At 36.2% G+C, this 25,911-nt stretch overlaps 1 protein-coding gene across 1 annotated transcript; it reads right to left on the bottom strand.

Moving 5' to 3' along the window:
* Positions 1–788: 788 nt before the first annotated feature.
* On the bottom strand, positions 789–21,759 carry Slc35a3 (solute carrier family 35 (UDP-N-acetylglucosamine (UDP-GlcNAc) transporter), member A3). The gene is made up of 7 exons (XM_013031425.1): positions 21,558–21,759; positions 18,755–18,909; positions 18,553–18,675; positions 16,278–16,449; positions 13,553–13,671; positions 10,418–10,551; positions 789–4,250 (listed from the first exon to the last, which is right to left on the bottom strand). The coding sequence occupies exons 1-7, from the start codon at positions 21,742–21,744 to the stop codon at positions 4,160–4,162; spliced, it is 981 nt and encodes a 326-aa protein (XP_012886879.1). The 5' UTR covers positions 21,745–21,759; the 3' UTR covers positions 789–4,159.
* Positions 21,760–25,911: the final 4,152 nt, after the last annotated feature.

Here is a 25,911-nt window from a genome sequence, read left to right on the forward strand (position 1 = left end):
TTTCCATGAGAAATTACCAAAATGTATGTGTATATATATTTACGTGCACATATACAATGCTTATAAGTATATGTATATTTATACAGTGCTCATAAAAGGCTTACTTAATATATATGCTTGCTGCTATTCTTTTTTATATCCATTAAGCAAAACATTTTGTGCACTGTTATTTCAGAACAGAAGCAGAAATTCTCTATGTTCCTCACTACATTTTTGCTCCACATTGACCTGACAGTCACAACAGAAGCAATTATCTTCAAATTGTGAAGAAAATACAGAATTACTGTACGTTCTCAAACCTCAAGGCTAGCAAACAAATTGTTATAGTTAGAACCAAATACTTTTATCATATGGGTATAGGATACTTTTATCATATGGGTAGAGAAATTCTAACTTAAATAAAATCTAGGCTTTTAGGCTACAGAATATGCTAAAGAAGAAAGCAGGATGACATGGTATGGAACTAAGAGGAGGTAAAGATCAGCAAAGTATATACAAAGTAGAGACTAATTTACAGATTCAGTCACAGACAACAAGTGAAAAGGGAAACATCAGGCACATACAGGAAGAAAGCTCTGTAGTTATTTACGAAAATAATCTATTTAAATTGTCTATTAAATATATAATGATGATCAAAAAAGGACAAGAGAAATTATCAGTAAAAAGCCATTTAGCAAAAGACTATACATTCCTTTGAATTATGTCCATAAAAAATTTAAATATACAAATCATATTCTCAAACCCCAAAGAATCTTTTTAGATAAATAAAATACAGACATAGACAAATGCAGGATCCAAGTCAATTTTTAAAAATCACAGTAAATTATATATTGCAAGAAACAAAACAAAATAATACTTAGATACAGCTATTAAAAAGGTTGAAAAATGCTGGAAAATGGTGTACTGGTGCACAATTTAAGTAAATACTATTTACTTAGGCTTTTAAATCATACTTGTTTTAATTTTATTACATAATGAATTTAAACTGCAAATGTTGAAACAAAAAATGAAATTAAAGTTTTTCTTGAAACATTCTTAACTGCCCACTGTCTAAAAAAAAGAGAATTACGAAATAATCTCCAAAAAAGCCAGTTATTTGGCAAACAAGGCACAGAGGACCAAAATTTTTTTTATATAAAAGTGCTTTTTCTTTGGCCCTATAATTATTTAAAATGTTCTGGAGACTCTTAAAATGATTTTCAATATAGTATAAATAATTTTATAGTCTTCTATAGAGCATATACCAACAGTAATTTTTATAGTGGCTGTTTAAATGACTAATCCTAAACCTTTCTTTACTAAAAAAGCAGTTGAATGATGACATTTTAAATTTTTAATAATTTGATATGTAAGAATATTCAGTATTGTACTGTTTGGTGCACAATGTCAATTAATTCCTTCCAGACTGTAATGAGTCAACCTTAAATATCAAACTATCATTCTATTTTATGAAGTTCTGTGACATTCAAGGTAAACTGGTGTAAACATTTAAGTTTTCATATGTAAACTATATATTCCATCATAAAAGGACTTATATTGTTGCATTTACCACATTTTTCTCCCAAACCATATTCTTAATTTTAACAGAATTACCAATTAACATTGTTCTTACATGAATTAACACATCTTCACTTTCAACAAAGTAGTTGAGTGATAACAAATACACTTCTAAAAGTCTAGAAAGTTATTCAAGGAATCATCATTATAAAAGCTAGACACATTAAGATCTTTAAAGATCAACAAAACGCAAACCACTTACACAAAATGTCTTTATCTGTATATAATCCAGGACAGGACACAAGTCTTCCCAAATAGGATCATTCCCTTATGAATTAACAAGTATAAACTATCTAGCACAATAATAACCTCATACCCACTAGAAATCTAAAATGTAAACTGTGCCTAATAAGTTTGCTTTGAAAATATGTTAGACTACTTCGTATATTTTCATAAATCTTCATTATATTTTCATAATTTTTGTTAGGAAACTTGAAAATTGTGATTTTGGTCACCTGAAAATGTGTGATTACTTATACCTAATATAAAATAACTTTGAATAAAAATTTAAAGGTAAAAAAGGCAGACAAAACCTAAATTAACAATTACTTGTGAATACACACTGTATCGGTACATAATTATAGCTCCAACAATAATGGGACCTAAATCCAAGGCTTTGCTTTTAGTCTTGAATTCTGTGCATTTTCAAGATTTGTATTTCACTTACTAGTAGGTAATAGGATATAAGCTGTTGTAGTCTTAAAACACCATGCAAAGAATGTGCAAAGTTCTTAAACAGGATACTCTAGATTAAAGGTGGTCACTGGAAATCATGTCTGCATTCAGAAAGTTTGGTACCATTTTGGTATCAACAAATTGACTTTAAATATTTCATAATTTTAAGCACTTTTAAGATGAATGCAGTTAAAGTAGGCCGATAGAGATTATGTATTAGCAAGTATCACAGCCAGTCCAAATTAGTAAAGAGTATGCAACAGTTCATAACAACAGTAATTTTGAATCAAAATCTATTTAACAAAACCCATGACAACTCTATAAAAATATCTTTTACAGTTTTTATATCTATTAAGTGGGCTTTTAAAATATATACAATCATACATGAAAAAATAAAGTAAAATACTTCTTATACTCAATAGGCAATTCTGCATATATGTAGTCAATAATTTAATTAAACTTATATTCAAACTATAGAAGACAATTTTTGCCCACCACTTTATATATGACTAATATATTTTCTGTCCTTTGAACTTATTAAATAATTCAATGTAATTTGCATCCTCAACTCCAGTGTCAAAAAAGGAAGGAAATAAAAACATCTCCACTATTGTAAAGCAGCAGCTCTAGTGGACAGAGATAGAAATTAGAATTCAGTCACCTCTCGTGGTCAAATGATAGGAGGATTCCTGGAGACGGTTGCTACAAGAGGCCTAAAAAATTCTTCTGGCCAGCTTGAACTAAAAGTTACAATGCCATTTAAAATAATGTACTTTGGCAATAGGGAATGTCTAAGAAAGTAATTTTGGTCTTTGAAATGTATACTACTATCTTTTTTATTATTTTTTCAACAGTTGTATATTAAAGGAAGTTTCTGCAAATCAACAAATATTCACCAGAACACTTTCTAATTATATACGGTATATGCACAATAGTTCAACATTGTCCTCAGAGGGAGATCTGTAGAAAGTTACTCTGTCTTCTCTTTCTCTGCCCCCAACTAGTTTATTTAAATGATATCTTTTAACTTGATTGGCAATTATACATACATTTAAAGTAGTATTAAGGACTTAACTGATTGGAGTGAAGAAGTGTCATTGGGGGGGTTAGGGATATAACTCCCTTAGTGTCAAAGTCACTAGCTATTATCTAGCACAGGACCAACTGGATTGCTTTCAGCTGTCTCAAAGCCCTGAAGAGTCTGAAGATATACATACATATATATGTATATAAATACACATATGTATATGTATACATATAAGTATACATAAGTATACATATAGATGTCTCCCTATACTAAATTTACATATGAATTTTATTCTGACGAATTTGACCCAATATTCATCAAATTTTATACAAACTGAACAAATATTTATTAGTCCTTTGTTCAGTAACCTTTTGTATAAATATAAAAATATCAGATACATGAAAATGTTTTTTAAATCATATTTCTATTTCAGCCTTATAGATAAGTATAATTTCCAAACTCTGAATATTCTATGAGATTTGATTTATCTGTACAGAGGAGTAATAAAAAATTTTAGTAAGTAGAACTGATTTGCAAAAACGACTGTTTGACTTTTATGTGCTCTGGCAAAGAGTGCATTGAACATCTGCAGCAATCAGAAAGGTAAACTCTTTCAACTGAGCTGTCATGTTTCCTCCCCATCCTTGTTCTGATTCTAACCCTGGGAAAGACTTTCAAGTTTCAATTTCTACATGTAATGTTTTGTTACATGTACAGTACACATATTTTATCCGTATGCCTGTGGATTTTCAAACCATTTTAACAAGATGGTTAGATTCAGAATTTGCATGATGTATCTGTAGAAATATCTTCACAGAATCTGTAGAAGTCCTCTGTGCACGATTAATGTTGAAACTCCTAGCGCACCACTGTAAAAAACCAGTTAAAGATAGTATACACCTACGCTTTAATGGGATTTCCTGCAGGTTTGGGATCATAACCATATAAGAAGGTAGCTGTTATCACAAGGATGGCTCCAAGGAAAAAGACACTAAGATAAAAGAAAAATAAGAGAAAATCAAGTTAAAAGCAAATCAAGTTCTTTCCAATACCTTTACCATGAAAACATCTATAATTCATGAGGAAAGGGTTGTCATAGCATAACTAACAATGTTGGGTGCTTCCTGGCATTCCAGATATTTGGCAATAGAGAATGTCTCTTTAAAGGCAATTTTGGTCTCTGACATGTTTATTAACATCTTGGTGATTGTTATTTTTTTTCAGCTTTACATGCATTAACTCATTTCTCACACGTCTATGAGGAAGTACTAGTATTACCTTCCATTTTTACCTATAAGAAAGTAGGTTAAAAGAGTTTAAATAACTTGCCTAGAGTCCTAGCACTTTAAGTAGAAGACAGGATTCAAGTGCAGGCATGTTTGACTCTATAGCCTGCATCTCACCTACTGCCCTGTCTCCCAAAGCAAAGATGTTTTTGATGGTGTAGTTCACCTTAATACACATCTCACATGAAATACATTGAGTGATAAAAGGCCTTGATTCTCTAAATATGTGAAAATGTAAAAGGAAAATTTTGCTCTTATATGTTAAGCCTAGGTAAATTCAGTTTAAAACCTAAAGTAATAAGCAAAATTCATGAAGGGTTTTCATAGCATGCCTAGCAAAAATTTAATATAGGGAGTCTTAGTTTCATCTTTATTCTATCTATAATCTTATTTTACATAAACTGAGCACCAACCAACTTTTTTGCTTTTATTGTTTAAAAAAAAGCACAAGTCAGATTTTATTGAGAGCTATTGCAATTGGATTTTAAAGTGGAGAAGAAAGATTGGGATCAACGCTATACAATAAGGAAAAGATTTCTGTAGCAAAGGAACAGGAGGGTCAGTGAATGGAAAATTGCTGGGAGGAAACATCAAGGTTATGGGGAAATTCTGGCTAAACCAATATAGCAGTGTTGAAGGATGGCCAGGATGAGCAGCCACCCTCTGAAGGAAGAGTGGTGACTTCTTGCAAACCCGACTTAAACTCTTACTTTTACAACAAAGAGCATGTGCTAGACTGCTGCCTGGAAAAGAAAACTCTTGATCTGGGTATGAGAAAAGGAATGCTAAGTTTTGCATTGGGCTATTATTATTAAAGGTTGAAGCTAGCACCTATTTGGTCACAAATCAACCAGTGATGCACAGTTTAAGGTTAGCAACTTAGGAATTCTTACACAGTTCATTTTTCTTTTCGTGTACATTATGGGATTTCCTTTGTCCTCAGCTTCTCTGTGTCTTTCAAAGCTACCTACAGTCTGCCTTGGGAGTACTCATTCTGAACTGTCTATCTCTAATTACAATGTTCAGACTCCAAATTCAAACTCTATAAATCTTAACTTTTAAAAGGTACATTTTTCAAAAAAAAAAAAAAAAGGAATGCTAAGTTTTGCATGGGGCCTTGACCTTATTTGTCAAAGGTTGAAGCTAGCACCTATTTGGTCACAAATCAACCAGTGATGCACATTTGAAGACAAAACATAACAGCCTGGTATAGTGCTACACTCCAGTAATCCCAGCATTATTATGAATTCCAGGCCAGCCAGCGCTGTAGAGCAAGATTTTGCCAAACAAAATAACAGAAAACTAAAATAACTTGCTGTAATCTGTCTTGAAGAAATTACACATGATGTACAAAATTGGTATATGCAAAAGATACCCAGCATTTTTACACTATACTACTTATTTGTCTAAATGCTAACCACAAAACAGCCGTTTCACCCATTAAAATACAGGATTTTTCTCTAATGCTTAAATATACCCAAGACAAATAGGTAATTATTTAAAATTTGTATAAAACCTCTGTCTGGACATTTTCTTCATCAGTCATTATGAACTTGTCTTAGCTTTCTGGAATTCTAGAACTGCACAGACTGAAACTCAACTGAAGTTAACTGACCTAACTTACCTACTGCAGAATTTTAACAGGATATCAGTGTCAGGAAACATCAGCTAGCTGCTCAAGCCAGTACTTTTTTTTTTTTTTAATAAAGATGGTTCTAAGAAGAAAAACGTCCTTAAAGGGAAAATCACAAAACCAAAATCAAAGTAACATCTTCATCTGTTGTTGTATTTATTCACTTGTCTGTCTCTAATAACTGTAACTCCTTGAAGACAAGAGACTGTGTCTCATTCACACACTCCTTGTTTTCAGGATCCAGCACAGTGACTGGTAGATGCACAGTAGTTACTTTAAATAACATTTTGATAAAATAAGCAAGCCAAATTAGAAAAGCAAATATATTAGAGATACGATACCTATAGAGATGGCTAACAGTCACTAGAAAAGAGGGGTCTACAAGACTGGGGATTTAGCTCAGTGGTAAAGCACTTGCCTTGCATAAGGCCTTTGGTTTGGTCCCTAGAACCACAAAAAGGGAGGGCAGTGTATCTAGAGTTTAGGTGACATTGGACTCATCTTCAGAGAAGATATAGACTGTCAAGGGAGTGAGCAAGCACTGGCAAGCTCAGGAAGGTATACAACTTCAGAGAAGCCAGAAAAGTTTTCAAAGGTAGAAGAATGAGGAAAACAAAGACAACAGATAGGGCTGGGAAGGTGTCTCAGTGGTAGAGTGCTTGCCTTGCATGCATGAGCCATGGGTTCGATTCCTCAGCACCACATAAACAGAAAAAGCTGGGAGTAGTTCTGTGGCTCAAGTGGTGGAGTGCTAGCCTTGAGCTGAAGAGCTGAGGGACCAGTACTCAGGCCGAGTTCAGGCCCCACAACTGACCAAAAAAAAAAAAAAAAGACAACAGATAAATAAAGGTCACTAGGTTTATTGCTTAAAAGTAGAACTTTACAAAGATGGCTATGCAATGACCTGAGTTCAATCCCCCAAAATGGGGGTGGGTATTGGGGAGTTACTTACCTATTTTTAGGAAAAATAATCTATCTTCATTTAGTGTGGGGTCCTGCTCATATTCTCAAAACAGTCATTTATTTATATAATAACAGTATCATTTTTCCTATTCACTACAGTATACTTTATAAAAACTCAGCATGCTGGGAATGTGGCTTAGTGGTAGAGTGCTTGCCTAGCATGCATGAAGCCCTGAGTTTAATTCCTCAGTACCATATAAACAGAAAAGGCCACAAGTGGTTCTGTGGCTCAAGTGTCAGAGTTCTAGCCTTGAGAAAAAGAAGCTCAGAGACAGTGCCCAGGCCCTAAGTTCCCAGGACTGACAAAAACAAAACAAAAAAACCTCTCTCAGAAACATGAATTTACGTGCAGATGTATACCTGATTGGTAAAATATTACTTTTCTGTCACCTTATTGGTTTACTTGTTCATTTCCTTCTTTAGTCCCCACATGAGTCAAAAACATAAACAAAACCTCCCTTGGCCTTATATGAGATTTAGTTTCCTGAAAAGTATTGTAAGTTTAAATGTACCTAAGAAATGTACAAGTTTTTGATAATCCAAACATTAAACTACATGGTTTCCATATAAAGATCATGGAATAAAACATCATTAAGAGATAGGCATCATAGGTGTTGTTCAGCTCAAATGATAGTGTTAACCTAATAAAACAAGGTCCTGAATTAAAACTCTACCACTACCAAAAAAAAAAAAAAAGGATAATAGGTGTAATTGTTAAGCTAAGTTTATTACTCACTCCCGCTTGATACAACTCATTCTTATACCACACTGAAAACAAAAATACGTTTTGGATTCAGAAAAATTATAAATTTCAACATGCATGTCTCAGAACTATCATCATGCTGCTAGAGAAGTTAAAAACATGAATGTTCAATACATAAATACAAAGAGCTAAATTCATCCCTAATCCTATTTCACTCTCAACAATGAATTTTACTAGCTAGATTAAATATTTTAGACATTGAAGGATTCATTCGGCAAACACTTTGCATACCTATTAAGTGCTAATCTGATGGTGCTAGGTTTTTGAAGAAAGAAGGAAAGAAAAAGGTTCTGGTGGAGGCAGCTACTTTCTTATTGGCAGTAGTCTTGATGAAGGGACATTTGAGCCAATACCAGAGGAAGTGTGCCACGTGATGTGAAGAGGATGAATACTCCTAGGAGATGAAGGGGCAAATCAAAGGCCATAATAAAGAGGTCGCCACAGCTTTTAGGAAAAAGCGAAGAGGAAAGTACTAAATCAGATTGCCCAATTTCAAATTGCGAGATGGGAAGCAATTAGGTTTGAGCAGTTTAGCACTATATTTGATTTGTACTGAAAAATTAACACCCTGGTTGCTCAATGGAGAAGACCGAGGATCTCAGGAAAGGAAAAAAGCAAACAAATCTGAAAACAATTTCCTTAAACCTGATACAAATGAGACTAGCTTAGTAGAGCCAAGGTGGTAGCATGGAAGGTTCTGAGAAACAGTCCAATTCTGGAAATTTAAGGAAGAGCTAATAGAATTTGTTTCTGGCTTAGAAACAAAAATGAAAAAAAGAAACTTAAGGATCTTATTTCTTATTCCACTCAGAAAATTAAATACACTTTAAATTCCTTTTACAAACCTAAATTTAGTCCTGTCTACAGATTCTGCTTTCCCTTAGGTTATTATACATAAACTATGTCCAGAAGCCAGGAAGGCTTTATGCCTATGCGACCGAAGGGTAAGATGGTACTCATGCAGTAAATTGGGAAACCCAGGGATCTAAAAATCAGACATCAGAATGAAAATATTGAAAAGGCAATAAGATACCTAAGCATGGAGTTAAACTGTAGATGAGAATTTAAATGAGGATGGATGAGTACAAATTCAAATAAACAAAACTTGAGAGATTCCAAAGAGAGCTGAGAGGTTGAAAAAAATCAGAAGGGGATTAAAACTAGAGGAAAACTAAAAATGGTATCTTGAAAGCCATGAAAATATCCCATTATAAATTAGTAACTAAAAGTAAGTAACAGAGCTTCACAAATCAGCACTGGATACCATTACACTCAGTTCTTCCTGACTTCCCCTTTGGTGTCCACACGCTACACAGTCCAGGAACTTCTACCTTACTGTCACTCCTAGTGTCATTCCTTTTGAGGCTGCTCTTCTTGCTACCCTCTATAGAGTCTTCTCTACATTAACTATTTTCTTGGTCAGCCACACTCCTGGCTGTAGCTACGTAAGCTATACATTAAGTATCATATGGTTTTTACAATTTACTTTTCCTTGCCTAAAGACAACTTTTTATTTTACTAAATCATTCTGATAGATATTGTGATATGCAGTGATTTTTAGTGCTGTCAGTAATATTGTCAAAATAAGTTCACTGATATAAATTATTATAAATTGAAAGCTAATTGAAATGTGACACTTTTCTTTGTCTTGAGGCTTCAACTCTGGGCTGGACACTGTTCTTGAGTGTTTTTGGCTCAAGACTCTACCAGTTGAGCCACAGTTCCATGTTCAGCTTTTTGGTGGTTAACTGTAGATAAAGAGTCTCATGGCCTTCCCTGCCCAGGTTAGCTTTGAACAGCAATCCTCAAATCTCAGTTTCCGGAGTAGCTAGGATTACTAAATACAAACTGGAAAAGCCATAAAGAAGCACTTCAAAGCCCAAAACAAAATTAAGTTACCTTGATACCATTAATTGTATTTCCTTCCTTTCCTTTTGACAATAAAACATCTTAAGATGTTCTTATATAAAACTTAACATGGTATATGATAGTGTATATTTTCAAGCCTTTATTCAAAATAAGCTAAGAGAATGATTTAGGAGGTTGATAATTATTGACTTACCTTAAAAAAAATACATTTATATGAGGACATTCAGATCTATTGAGAAACTTGTAGACCAAGATTTCTTTCCTTCCTTCTTCCTTTCTTTTTTTTTTTTTTGAAATCAGAACTAGGTTTGAACTTGAGTCTCATAGCTGCTAGGCAAAGTGCTCTACCGCCTAAACAAAACTTCCTACATGTAATCAGCTTTAAATTCTCTTCAATTATAATAAAATGAATTCTAAATTATGTATCAATAATTTTTCAAAAGTTGAAAGTTTTAAACAACTCATTTTAAGAATTCTTATTTTACTATAATCTTTTAAGTATTTAATAAAATTAGGAAAGGGAATGTAGTGGGAGAAGCCTATAATCCTAACACTCAGGAAGATCATGAATTTGAGGCCAACCTGGGTTATAAAGCGAGACCCTGTCTCAAAAGGAAAAAAATAAGTAGAAAAGAATATTTTACCTGGTTGGCACAAAATCTTGTAGCCAAAAATAGGATATCAGTGTTGATAATATTATGGATAAAGAAGTTGCAAATCCTTTTAAAATATTATCTGCATACTTAATAACAGCAGCTATTACAAGGCCTCCAAGTGCCTGTAAAAGAGGTAAGGTATTAATTTTTTAAATAAACATATAAGACTGCTTTTCAACACAACTTCATTACTCAAAGAAGCTTTAAGGGTTTTGTTCTAAAATGGTCCCATTATACCAAGCAAAATATTAAATATCTTTTGCAACCAACAGACTTTCAGGTTTTGTTTAGTAGTCCACTTATTTCAAAGGAGATCTAATAAAGTAATCAGAGCCATGTGAATGAAATTTGATCACACTGGGGAAAAAAAAATTTTAAATCCTATATACTCCCTACAGTGTAGGTGGCTCACACCTATAATCCTGGTTAGTCAACAGTTTGAGATCTGAGGATGGAGGATCCAAGTCCAGACAAGAAAGCCCTTGAGACTCTTATCTGGAAATAGAGCTGTGTAAGAGTGCTAGCTTTAAGTAAAAAAGCTCAGAGATAGATAGATGGGCACCTGTGGCTCACCCCTGTAATCCTAGCTACTCAGGAAGCTTAGATATGAAGAACACAGTTCACAGCCAGCCTAGGCAGAAAAGTCCATTGGAAACTTTTACCTCCAATAACTACTCAAAAAACCCTAGGTGGAGCTGTGGCTCAAAGTGGTGTAATGCCTAGCCTTGAGCAAAAGAGATCAGAGTCAGAACCCAGGCCCTGAGTTCAAGCCCCATGACAGACAAAAAAAAAAAGCTCAGAGATAGTGCGTAGGCCCTAGTTCATGTCTCAGGACCAGCACAAAAAAAGAAAAAGAAAAAATTGAAAATAAATCAAAAAACCTATACTCACCCAATTTAGTAATTAAATATATCACTTACGTGGACAAATGAGGGTAGACTGGTTACCCAGAATACTTACATATTTTTACCTTTGAGTAAAAATTTTTAAAATTTACTGGCTTAGGTCTGGGATGTAGCTCAGTGGTAAAGCGCTTGCCTAGCAAGCTCAACGTCCTGGGTTCGATCCCCAGTACCAAAAAAGAAAAGACAAAAAAAATACAGTTTAAAAAAAAAAAACCCAAACAAAAAATTTACTGGCTTATCAATACCTACCTAATTTGGTTTTCTTTCTCTAGGTTCTACTCTCACTCAAAATTACCGCTTATTATTTTCAGATTGCTCTTCTTAAAGTACAGTTTTAAATGTGCAGGAGCGTGTGTGTGTGTGTGTGTGTGTGTGTGTGTACGTGTGTGTGTGTGTGTGTGTGTGTATTTCTGACTGAACAAAGAGCCTTTTGTATGGTAGGCAAGTGATCTACTACAAGGTTATACTTCTAGGACTATGCTCTTTAAAAGTGTATGAATAACTTCCTATCAGTTCCTTCTCAAATTCCAGATTGTGGATACCTAAGAAATAATTTGGAGCGGGTGACAGGAGTGGTCACTTATAATCCTAGCTTCTCAAGACTAAGATCTAAGGATCAAGCTTTTAAGCCTGCCCAGGCAGACAAACCCCAGACACTTATATTTCAAACTAACCAGCAAAATGCTGGAACTGGAGATGTAGTTCACATGGTAGAGCATTTGCCTTGAGTTAAAAAAAAGCAAAGATAGAGTTCAAGGCCTTGAGTTCAAGTTCCAGTACCAGTATATATATCATCATCATCATCTCATTGGAGAATGAACTGAGAATTTAGCTCAATGATAGAGTACTTGCCTAGCATATAGGAGGCTGGATTCAATACTACAAAACAAAGCTAGACAGATTCTGCTATACTCCCAAAATCCAAAACTCTAACTACTCTAAAACCTTAAACTTTTTTGAGTGACAGTATGCTACAAATACAAAATTGCACATCTGACTTAAAGTGATGGGTCAGTTACAATGAAGGTACACTTAAATATTATATGTAATTATCTCCAGATTATGTGTTTCAGTAAATATGAAATGTTGTGTTGAGACATCAGTTTCATCACAAACATTTCATTATGTATATGCAAATATTCCAAAGTATTTTTAAAGTCTGAAATTCAAAACACTTCTATGTCGGAGCAGTTTGGATAATGGAAACCCAAGTTTTACTACATAAGTTTGTTTACTATCAAACTCTACAAATCAGCTCCTAAATCTAAGCTAATGATCTACCTAACAGTTTTAACCATTCTATGATGGAAGCTTATTTAGAGAGAGTAATGAATTATGCCAATTAAGCTTACTATTAGTCTCACTATTTCTGGGCAACATTGTGAATTTCTTATTGAATCCTTCATACCAAGTATTTTGGTCATTTCAATCCATCTGCTAGGATAAAATATAGCACACATAAATTCTCCAGACTTATCCTATCTCTACTTCAAATTTTTTATTTATTCTTGCTCCTTTTTCCTATCCTAAAAACAGACATGTTTGCCCTACTTTCAAAACACTGTCATGTCTGTTGACATCTTCAGCTACCTTCCAAGACCTTATTCCTGACTTCCAACACCTCTCGCAAAATAGAAATCTCTGAGGGCAGTATCTTGCATCTGCAAGCCCACATTCTCCAGAATACTCAATAACTATATGTTGAAGCTGAAATTAATTATTCAACCTACAGTTTCAAGTTATATATAAACTGAATTTGACACAAAAAATATGCCAACATATAATTTTTTAAATGAACATCTTTATCTACTTAGTGGGTCTTCAGAGAACTAATTACAGCTTTTCTGTACAGTGATAATAACTGTAGAAAAGACTAAAGTTGCATTTGCGCTTAGCTTCAACTTTATTTTTCTGAGGTAGAATCTTGCTCTATAGGTTCTGGCCTCCAAGTCATCATTGTCAATGGCAGATAGTTGCTGGTATGTCTACCACTCCTAACAGCTATTTTATCCTTAAACTTGCATTTTTATGATAATAAATCTACCACAATTTGTTATTCACAATCCTTTTTCAAAATAAGTTTTCATTAGAGCATGAAGGCCAGTTCTATTTAACTTTCCTGGTCTTTACTCTGGAATCAAGACATCAATAAAAACTTCGATAATCTACTTTAAACCAGTATTTATTAGCATTAATTGAATGATTTTAAACATTTTACCTGAAGAACAACAACGATCCATGTCAGCTGGTTATATCCCTGAAAAAATCCATTCTTTGATACCAATTCTCCATCATAAACATATACACCCATTAATCCAAATATGCTCCCAAAGAAACCTGTAAGAAAGTGAAGTCTCAGTCACACTTCATTTAGTTTTCCCAGAGAGAAATTTTCCTGTTGATATTCCAAACGTCTGTGCATGTTTCTTTTCTTTGCTTGCTTGCTTGAGTAGGGTCTTGGTATTTAGCAGACCAAGTAGAGCCTTGAGAGCCTCCCGCCTTAGCCTTCAGTGTGCTGGGATTACAAGTACTACAGCACAATGCCCAACTTACTTCCATCTTCCAGAAAATTTGAATTTGAATTTTTTACTTGCTTTATAGAAACCTAACAAAAGTATACTCAATACTACATTATTATGAGACAAAGACGTAAGAAAAGAGAAAGACATTAAAAACCAAAAAACAGAGATTACCAACAGTGAAGCAGTAAAATAATCCATACATTACATGGTTACATTGCTGATCCTTTCAAGCACTTGTAAAGTGCTCATCTTTAGCATGGTACTTGTTTTTTTTTTGTAGGTGCCAGGGCTGAGGACAGGACCTCACATTCTCTAGGGCCAGTGCTCTGTTCTCTTTTAGTTATTTGTGTGTGTGTGTATGTTGTCCTGGGGATTGAACTAAGGCTCTTGAACCCTTGCTTGGCTGTCTGCTCAAGACTGGTGATCTATACTTGAGCCACAACTCCACTTCTTGCTTCAAGTAAGTCTCATTTTTTCCCTCTGGGGCCATCAAGGGACCTTGTTTCTTCTCCTTTGCCTCTACAAAATAGAGGTTACAAGTGTGTACCACCATACCTAGCTTTTTGGTTGAGATGTGGTTTAACTTTTTGCCATGGGTAGCCTTAAACCATGGTCTTTCCAGTCTCATCCCCCAGGTAGTTTGGATTACAGGCACGTGCCAGCATACTTGGTAAACTTCTCCTAATAAGTTGATTGACGTCAAGTAATTGTTGTGATCAAATGAACAGTATACAGGAAAATGTACATATACGTGTTAACATCTATCAACCTGTGACATTGTAACACTTGTATATTTTGCTGTCTGGATGACTTGTATGTAACACAATTCTGAATGTACACTAATGCTCTAGAAACCTTTAAGGTTAATACTTATATGGTCATTTCATAGATGAAGAAACCTGCCCAAGCTCACATTGCTGGAATTGTCCGGCAATGGATTTAGTATTGGAATGCAGGCAGTGTGGTTCTGCAATCTAGGACCTTCCTTTTCTTTTCTTCTTTCTGTCTTTTTTTTCTCCTTCTTTTTCCTCTTTGCAGTCCATGATCTTAATCACCATACTATTTAACCAAATACATAATTATTTAGTCAGTTCTGTTTCCTATCTTATACAATTTAACCAATGATGAAATGAAAAAAGCCATCTTATTTTTTGTGAAAGACAAATTCTTACTCAGATGTGGAATTCCTTTATCAAAGCCTATATTTGTATTAAAAGTTATAAACATTCCCAAATGGAAATACCATAAGAATATATCAGTCTATTCTCTTAGTAGTCATATGTACTACAATTTGTTTTTCTAGTTAACATTATATCTTATCAATTTATTACCTGTGACAATTTGATATTTGAAAAATTAAAAGAATAAATGGGTTTTTTCTTCTTTTAATTCTGACTTATCTGTAACTTATTTACAGATTCTTTAAAATTTTTCAGTCTAAGTATGTTTTTCCATAAATACTGTACTATCAGGTCAAATACGACAATAAGAAATCCAGAAGGCTGGGGATGTGGCTTAGTAGTAGAGTGCTTGCCTAGCATGCATGAATCCCTGGGTTTGGTTCCTTAGTACATCAGCAGAAAAATGTGAAATGGTGCTGTTGTTCAAGTGGTAGAGTACTAGCTAGGCTTGAGTAAAAGGAGTTGTTCAGGAACAGTGCCCAGGTCCTGAGTTCAAGCTCTGGGACTAGCAAAAAAATTTTTTTAAATCCAAAATTTAAACAACTCCCAGAAACTTAAGTCAGTCTTTCTTTCTTTCTTTTCTTCCTTCTTTTATTTCTTTCCTTCCTTCTTTCTTTCTTTCTTTCTCTCTCTCTCTCTCTTTCTTTTTTCTTTGTCAGTCGTGGGGCTTTGAACTCTGGGCCTGGGCACTCGCTGCCCCTGAGCTATCAGCACTCTACCACCTGAGCTACAGCTCTACTTCCAGTTTTCTGGTGGTTAATTGGAGATAAGAGTCTCACAGACATTCCTGCCCGGGCTGGTTTTGAACCGCAATCCCATATCTCAGCCTCCTGAGTAGCTAGGATTACAGGCATGAGCCACCAGCACCTGGCTTGACTATTTCTTTCTGACATTAGTGCTTATTATGTGTATATGCAAAATCTTTAATTCTAAGTACTTTACAAATATTCTCACCTAATCCCCATAACAATAAGATAAGCACTACAGTTTACAAATTACATATATACATTTATTTAATGTACATATATATAATAGACATGGTTTATTTATTTCAAAAATATACTGAAATATAAATGTAAAAATACAGTCTTTTTGTTTTGAGGTAGAGTCTTGAGGTTTAGCCTCAAACTGCTGATCCTCTAGGCCAAGCCTCCTAAATGCTGAGATTACAGGCACACACAACCACTAGACCTGGCAAACATAACCTATTAAACAATGTTAGAACGCATTTAAAACTTACCAAGCTGAATGTTTCTTATCCATACAGATTGTTTTGTTTCTTTTAAGATTTTCTCAAAATAAACTCCCGCAAAGCCACTTGAAAAACAAGCTGTGAGAACTGCCATGAGGCCTACAAATTGAGAGCCAGCCGAAAGTTCCTTAGAATCAAGCTCTTGAGAATCTGAAGGCCACTGAATAAAAAAGAAAAAGAAAACTGAAGCTTAATTGCTAAGGTACTCTACAAAGCATATCAAGAGCCCACTCTCAGACCTTAGGATAAAATGTTATTTCAGTATCATCCTGCTGAATTGCAGGGAAGAGCTTTTGAAAGAAAAACAACTGGAGAATCATCTGCTTTTCCATTTCAATTTTTAATTTCAAAAAGTACCTTCTGAGACAATAAGCATTTAACATGTCATTATTTACAGACTTACTTCTTTAAGACAATCCTTTAAAGTATAACTTTTTAAAGACCACCACTACAAATACAGATGGATAAAAGGAGTACAGTCTTGCCTTCTCTCTGCTCAGCCAAAGCAAATAGCTGACAAGAGATACACTAAGCATAAAAGAGAAGCTATTGGGAAGGGAAGCCCAAACACCATGAGAACATGAAGGAAGGCCGGGTGCTGGTACTGTAATCCTAGCTACGAAGGAGGCTGAGATCTGAGAACAGAGGTTCAAAGCCAGCCCAGATAGACAAATCCGATAGACTCTGATCTCTAATCAACCAGTAAAAAGCTGGAAGTAGAGATGTGGCTCAAGTGGTAGAGCCACCAGCCTTGGGCAAAAAAGCTAAACAAGAACTTGAAGCCCTGAGTTCAAGACCCAGCACTGACATCAAAAAAAAAGAGAGAAAACAAAGGAAGAAAGAAAAAAGAGGAATTTTTTTTTGTGTATTATGAAGGAAGTATTGTGGGAAGGACTCCAAGGCAGTCACAGTATCCCTATAACTTAGATATACAACGGGTATACCTTGTGTCTACTATATGGACACCTACTGCTTTTCCACTGATCTTCTAGCTGGTATTCTTAAAGCTGCTTTTCCTCCAAAACTATACCTTTCCAAAGACTTCTTAATGTGTAAAACAACAGTGTGTGTACACCTGTGCCACTACCAGAGCTTGAATTCAGGGTCTAGGTGCTGTCCTTGAGGTTTTTTTGCTTAAGACTAGTGCTCTACCACTTGAGCCACAGCTACTCTTCTGGCTTTAAGAGTCTCACAGACTTTCCTGCTTTGGTTGGCTTTGATCTGCGATCCTCAGGTCTTCTGAGTAGCTAGGATGACAGGTGTGAGCCACTGGCTTCCAGCTAAAACAACTTTTAATTAAAAAATTGTTCATTTCCTTGTCATATTGCCTTCACTGAAGTACTCACAATATAATGATCACTGACTTCTGAAACCATATGCTTTTTTTTCTTGGTCTTCTAATCTCTGAGCCTGTGTTTCTCAATACACCTTCTGGAGGATAAAAAGATTCTGTATCTTTACTGACCTTCCTTCCCCAATTTCCTAAAATAGTTTGGAGAAGACTATTTTAGAAAGGGGATGAAGGAAGAGTGATAGAAGAAATGGGACTGATTGGAAGAGGTGAGATACACTGTGTATATGCACCGAAGTGTCACAAAGAAATATCAAACACATACACAAGCATAACTAATGTATGCTAATAAACAAAAATGAAGGATAAAAAAAGAAAGAACAATCCATAAAGGGAAACAAGTAAGGAGCCATTTAGAAGATCTGAGAATTAAAAACGAACAAGTACAATGAAGCTGATAGACATTAAGAAGATTCTACATATCTAGTAAAAATAAACTTAGTGTTACATGCACGCAGTATCTTACTCCTCTAATGAGACTATTCATTTCTGGGTTTTCTTGATTTAAGTATAGTAACTTAGCTCTGTAATCCTAGCCCTTAGGAATCTGAGGGAGAAGGATCACAAATTCAAGTCCAGACTAGTCTAAATAGTGAGTCTTATACAAGCTTAGATTTTGTAACAAGAACTTCTCTTCCAAAAAATAAATTTTGGAAGAAGTTTTTGATGTGCTGGGAATCAAAGCCAGAAACTTGCATATTAGGGACCTGCTAAGAGTAAACCACCTAAACCTGGCCAACTGTTCCTTTCTTTAGGTAAAAAAGTCTATTTTTATTTATGAATTTGTATCATAGTCTCAATGTAGTCTTTAAAAGTCCTCAAATGTCAGCATTTATCTGCTTAAAAATAGAAGCATATTTTCCAAGCAAAACTGTGGTAAGAATAAAAGGTATACTTATCTTGAATAGTTACCTGTACAAAAGCAACTCCAGTCATCAAAATTACCAAGGAGAGCCACTGGTACACACCTAGTTTTTTACTAAGCATAGACACAGAAAATAATGCCGTTGTAAGAATTTTCAACTGATATGTAACCTAAAAGAGAAAACACCAATATTTTTAATATGTGTTTGTTTCTCTCCTGAAGGGACTGTGAGAAATGTATATCAAGTACCTGATAAGTAGCTGCATCTAGATTTGACAGTGCCACATACAGCAAATTATTCTGGAGAGTATATATCCCTGATGGAATAGCAAGTTTAAGTGTTTCCATAGGTTTATTAAGAATTTCATCATGCAGAACTCGATTCAGTGCTCTCAGACTACATTCTAGAATAAACAAGTGAAAGGGAAAATTGAGTAACTGAGTAAGCTGGAAATCCTTTCTCTATAGGCCTCTGATTTTTCATCTACAAAAACTGGAAGCTGCGCTATATGGCAAGGTAACTTTATGTTCCAAATATGCTTTCCACTAAAACATTACAAAATAGTATATGAAGATGAGCATTATCCTCCTATTCCTTTTTTCCGAGATGTAACCAAATTGACTATATAAATATGTACATATACACATTTATAACAGAAAGTTCAAAGTATTAGTTTGCCACCAGTTTTTCACAAAACCAAGAGTGAGAGCTAGGGAGTGTGGCTCAAGGGTCTCCATGGTAAAGCTGAGAGGCTAGGGAGTGTGGCTCAAGGGTCTCCATGGTAAAGCTGCGAGGCTAGGGAATGTGGCTCAAGGGTCTCCATGGTTAAGCTGAGAGGCTAGGGAGTGTGGCTCAAGGGTCTCCATGGTTAAGCTGCGAGGCTAGGGAGTGTGGCTCAAGGGTCTCCATGGTTAAACTGAGAGGCTAGGGAGTGTGGCTCAAGGGTCTCCATGGTAAAGCTGAGAGGCTAGGGAGTGTGGCTCAAGGGTCTCCATGATTAAGCTGAGAGGCTAAGTGTGGCTCAAGGGTCTCCATGGTCAAGCATTTGTAGAGCATGCCTGAAGGCCTGGGTTTGATCTCCAGCCACCACCAAACAAAGCGGGGTCGGGAGAACAAGTGCTGGAGAGAATGTGGAAGAAATGGACACTTTGTGGGCTGCAAGTAGAAATATAAAATGATGTACCTACTATGGAAAATAGTTTGATTGCTCCTTAAAAGGTGAACATAGAATTACTGGGTTACCAAGTAATTCTACTTCTAAATATACATGCAAAAGAAGTAAAAACCAGGGCTGGGAAGGTGGCTCAGTGGTAGAGTGCTTGCCTTGCACGCATGAGGCCCTGGGTTTGATTCCTCAGCACCACATAAGCAGAAAAAGCTGGAAGTGGTGCTGTGGCTCAAGTGGTAGAGCACTAGCCTTGAGCTGAAGAGCTGAGGGACAGTGCCCAGGCCCAGAGTTCAGGCACCATGACTGGCAAAAAAAAAAAAAAAAGTAAAAACCAAGATTCAAACAGATCAGTGTTTAGCTATTGTAGCACTATTCATTGTTCACTGTAGCATTATTCACAATAACCAAAAGGTGGAAACAACCTAAACAAAATGTAGGACATTTATACTATGAAATATTACTCATAAAAGGAAATAAAGTGTTGATACATACTATAACATGGATAAACCTTGAAAATAAGTGAATAAGCCAGACATAAAAGGAGAAACATGATATGAATCAACTTATAGAAAATATCTAGAACAGGGGCTGGGAAGGTGGCTCAGTGGTAGAGGGCTTGCCTTGCATGCATGAGGCCCTTGGGTTCGATTCCTCAGCACCACATAAGCAAAAAGAAAAAAGCCAGAAGTGGCGCTGTGGCTCAAGTGGTAGAGCGCTAGCCTTGAGCTGAAGAGCTGAGGGACAGTGCCCAGACCCAGAGTTCAGGCCCCATGACCGGACCCCCCCCCAAAAAAAAAAAACAGAAAATATCTAGAACAGGCAAAAATCAGGAAGTAAATTAAGGGTGACTAGAGGCTGGAGGTAAGGGAAAAATAGATAATTACTGTTTAATCATTAAACAATTTGTTGGCTAGATGAAAAAGTTTTAGACATAGTGGTGATGGCTACCCCATTCTCTGAATGTAAGCAAAGTCAATGAGATGTAGATTAATCATTAAAATGGCAAATTTTAGATTGTACTATGTATGTACATGTGTATGTACACATGCATATGTGTATGTATGTGTATATATATTTGTGTGTATGTATGTATGACTACAACTTTAAGATGAAAATTAAAGACAGCATAGTGGAATATGCCCCTGAGGAAGAACCAAGTTCTGTGCCAGCATAGGCTACATAGGAAGGCCTAATACAACTTTAAGAAGAAAATTAAAGACAGCATAGTGGAATATGCCCCTGAGGAAGAACCAAGTTCTGTGCCAGCATAGGCTACATAGGAAGGCCTAATTTTTTTTAATGGTCTACTCTAAAGTCCACCCAAATACATGCCAAAGGCCCTGGATTAAATCCTCAGCACCACCCAAAACAAAACAGGATGAGCTGAGAGTAGGGCTGTATCTCCATGCTTGAGCTCAGGGTCCAATCTCTAGGCATGTACCTCAATGGTACAGCATGTACTTAATGTGCTTGAAGCTCAGGGTCCAGTCTCTACACCAAACCACAAGAACAAATTCATGAATTAACAAATCAATGTGCATTGTAAAAAAAAATGGTTTTCAAGTGAGTCACTGCTGCACTAATCCAGTAGCAAATAAAAAGTCTTTAGTAAAAACTTATTATGGGCCGCTTAAAGTTCTAATAAGCACGGATTTATAGAACCTACTCTTATTCTCAAATACTACACTATAAATCATGATAAAAGACTAGAATAAAATAGCTTTAATGGTAGACTTAACTGTCTTAAAATGTTTTAAATATTGAAATGTTCTTAAGAGTAGGGCAATTAAATAATGTAAGGATTCAAAGTTTTATTTTGATATATTTGTATACATGTAAATAAATTGCACAAATTAGAAACCAGAAAACTCCTAGATACCTACTACTGTCTTTGTAGACTAAAAAGATGCAGGCCATTATCTTCAAAAGTTCAGCAACAACCACTGCTGTAGAAGATAGATAACGAGGTCCTTCCTCTTTCAAAGTCCTAGAATAACGCATGGTTAGAACCAAACTGGTAGTCTGAAAGACCAAAATTCCCAACGAGAGATATTTCAGGTTGGCAGACATTGTTTTATCTTCATTTGCCTGAAAAACAAAATAAACAAGGCAAATAAATTATAAACTTCAGAAAACTAATATCCAATAAGAAATACCTGGCTCCAAACAGATAAAGCATCTTCTTCTTCCTTCTGATTATAACCAAAATCCATGGACCACAGACAAAAAGCAAAACTGCCAGAAGACTCTGAAAGATGAAGAAAACTAGGCAAACTAGCTGGAGACCTTGGGTCTCAGAGATGACCCACTAATCAATGCTTTGATTTTTTTTTTTTTTTTGCCACCTATATAGCACTCTAGGTGTTACAGTAAAAACTTGGACTTGCCAACAAGTGTAGAACAACAAAACTAGCTCCAGTTTCTCTAAAAAGGGGTAAAAACAGCAGTCCTAGAGAATGGGATCATCTGTGGGACAGTGTGGGACAGTGCCTTGTTTAGCAAGGAGCAGGGTGGTGACTGGCCTGATGCCACCAGAGTCGGCAGCCAGAGGAACTGTGGAACGGTCCTGTTGACTATTCCTATCATGTACAGGGTAAGTATCAGCAAAGAAACAGTAACTCTTCCTCCTCCCCAGTGGCTGCCTATTAACAAAGGAGATTTAAGCAGGAACTAAGCCTCATAATGCTCAAAGTGACCAGGATATAGTCTAAAGTGAGAAAACACACACACACACAGAAAAAGAAAAAAAAAAATCTCAACTTGGATGTGTAACAGCAATCAACAGGTAATGCAAAGATGACCCAGATGTTGGAATTACTATCAGAGAATAGCTATCAGAGAATAGCTATCAGAGAAGCTATCATAAAAATTTAGCCATAAAGCCGGGCGCTGGTGGCTCATGCCTATAATCCTAGCTACTCAGGAGGCTGAGATCTGAGGATCACCGTTCAAAGCCAGCCCGGGCAGGAGAGACCGTGAGACTCCTATCTCCAATAAACCACCAGAAAACTGGAAGTGGCGCTGTAGCTCAAGTGGTAGAGCGCTCGCCTTGAGCTGAAGAGCTGAAGGACAGCGCCCAGGCCAGAGTTCAAGCCCCACGACCGAAAAAAAAAAAAAAATTCAGCCATAAGCAGTTATAAACACTCTTGGAAATCACTAAGAGTCACAATGAAAAATAGCATAACTTCTTTTGTACCCTTTACCCAATTTCCTCCAATGACAATAGTTGCAAAGTCCTTGTTTTCCCTAAAATAATTTTTAATATAAGGTCAAGACTCACTTTGCCTTTTATGTATTTGTTTTAGTGGTGCAGGGACTCAAAGTCAGGACTCATGCACACTATGCTTCCAATTTACCATTGAGCTATATTTCTAATCCCAAAGATATCAAATCAGCTGAAAAGTAAAAGGATTAGGCCAATGCAGTGGTAAGGAACTGCAGCCCCAGCTATCAGGGAAGTAGAGGCAGAGGAGAAATTAAGTCTAGGAGTTTGAGATAAGCCTGATCCACATAGTGAGATCTAGTTTATCCACATAGTGAGCTCTAGTTTATCCACATAGTGAGATCTAGTTTAGGGAGGGAAGGTATAATACAATGAAAAAAATAATAACTGGAAACATTTGGAGGGACCATATTAACATAATCAGAATAGATCACACAAAAACTATTAGTTTCTATTATTTCTAGTATCAATGGAAACTATTTCATAATGATGAAAGAGTTAATACTTCAGAAAGCTATAGCCATTATAAATGTGTATCTGGCTCATTAATACAGCTTTAAAACATAAAATTAACTATGAGAAAAAACAGGCAAATTATAGCTAAAGATTCCTTTAATTTAATTTTAATAGTCATAACTAAAGATTTTTAACCGCTGGGCACTGGTGGCTCACACCTGTAACCTTAGCTACTGAGGAGACTGAGATCTGAGGACTGTAGTTCAAAGCCAGCCCAGGCAGAAAAGTCTTCATGAGACTCTCATCTCCAAGTAACTATTCAAAAATGGAAGGGAGAAAATAAGGGAGAGGGTAACAAGTTCGACAAGAAATGTACTCACTACCTTATGTAACTGTAACCCCTCTGTACATCACCTTGACAATAAAATTAAAAAAAGGGGGGGCCAAGCACCAGTGGCTCATGCCTGTAACCCTAGCTACTCAGCAGGCTGAGATCTAAGAATTGAGGTTCAAAGCCAGCCCGGGCAGGAACATCCGTGAGACTCATCTCCAATAAACCACTAGAAAACTGGAAGCGGTGCTGTGGCTCAAGCGGTAGAGCGTTTGCCTTTAGCTGAAGAGTGCAGGGACAGCGCCCAAGCCCAGAGTTCAAGCCCCACAACTGACCAAAAAAAAAAAAAAAAATGGGGGTGGGGGAGTGGCACTGTGGCTCAAAGTGATCGAGTGTTAGCCTTGAGCAAAGGAGTTCAGGAGTAGCACCCAGGCCCTGAGTTCAAGCCCCATGACCACCAACAACAAAGATTATTAACCTAACTTTCTCAATAAATAGAATTCATAAAGCCCCAAAGAAAATCAGTAAGGATTTGATTCTATCAAACTGTGCAAACATGGAGATATTCCACCCAGATTCTCCCTCAAGGAAAATTTTAAGCATAGGATATAGTCAGCCAATGGTTTTCCCATCCAACATCACATTTATCCTTGACCTCCAGTTGCTCAAAAGCCTATATTTAATCACAAACCAAGTCTCTGGACCCTTTGTGTGGTAGAAACTAGAAAGTTCATTTTATTTTTTGGTGCTGTCTTTTGCCGTGTGTTTGTATCTGACAAGATATGTTGTCCAGGTTGGTCTCAAACTCATGAGCTTAAGTGGTCCTCCCTGACACAAGCTGATTTCTAAAATCTGTATGTAAATACAAAAGACTTAACAATCAAAACAATTCTGGGGGGCTTGGGAAAGTGGCTTAGTGGTAGAGCGCTTGCCTTACATGCATGAGGCCCTGGGTTCAATTCCTCAGCACCACATAAGCAAAAAGAAAAAAGCTGGAAGTGGCGCTGTGGCTCAAGTAGTAGAGCGCTAGCCTTGAGCTGAAGAGCTGAGGGACAGGCCCAGAGTTCAGGCCCAGAACTGTCCCCCCCCCCAAAAAAAAATCTGAAAATGAAGAACAGCTGAAAGAGTCAAACTACTGGACCTTCCAGATTTACTTAAATCTATGAGACTTATATTATTATAAGGACACAAGGAAGGATCAATTGAACAGAACACAGTCCAGAATCAGATCTCTATTCCTACTTAGAACAAACTGCCATCAGTACCTTATAATAGGTTGCTTACAAACAAAACAAATTGTTATTTCTCAGTTAATTAAAGCTGAAATTTCAAGGTCACAGTGAAAGCATGATCAGGTTCTAGTGAGGTCTTACTTCTAGGTTTGCAGATTGCTATCTTCTCATGTGAGAGTGTACAGAGTTTTCTGGGGTCTGTTTTTATAAAGGCATTAATCCCATTCAGGAGAGCTCTACTCATGATCAGAGTACTTACCAAACGCCATTATCTTCCTAGTATCACGTCGAAAGTCAGGATGTCAACATGTGAATGTGGGAGGAAGGGCACACTCAGTGCACACTCTGTATGTGTGTGGCCACATGGTCTTGCTATGTAGCCCAGGGTAGCCTCAAACTCTAAATTTTCCTGCACTAGTCTCCTAGATACTGAGACCTCAGGGTTAAAGCACTGTCAGCTAGTTTTGACAAAGGTAGTGAAGGAAAAAGACCATCTGTGACAAATAGCTCCAAAACAATGTGTTATCAGTATTTTTTAATAAACATTTACCTTAACAACCTCGCACCAAATTTTAACCAGAAATGGATCAAACACCTATCATAGTTAGCATACACAAGCCACTCTCTGAGTGTGATAATGTGGCACCATAAAAAAGTAGCAGTAGTGCCAGGCATCAGTGGCTCACACCTGTAATCCTAGCTACTCATGAGGCTGAGATCTGAGAATTGTGGTTTGAAGCCAGCCAGGGCAGAAAAGTCCCTGTGAGATTCTTACCTCCAATTAACCACTTGAAAACCAGAAGTGGCACTGTAGTTCAAAGTGCTAAAGCGAGCACTAGCCTTGAGCAAAAAAGCTTAGGGACAGAGCCCAGGCCCTGAGATCAAGCCCCAAGACCAACAAAAAAAAAAAAAAAAATAGTAGTAATAATAATAAATTATCATAGGCCTAAAGATGTTGTTCAGAGACAGAGTATTTGCCTAGCATGTACCAGGCC

This window comes from Dipodomys ordii, unplaced genomic scaffold (genome assembly GCF_000151885.1).
Source record: "Dipodomys ordii isolate 6190 unplaced genomic scaffold, Dord_2.0 Scaffold139, whole genome shotgun sequence".
Classification (NCBI taxonomy): domain Eukaryota; kingdom Metazoa; phylum Chordata; class Mammalia; order Rodentia; family Heteromyidae; genus Dipodomys; species Dipodomys ordii.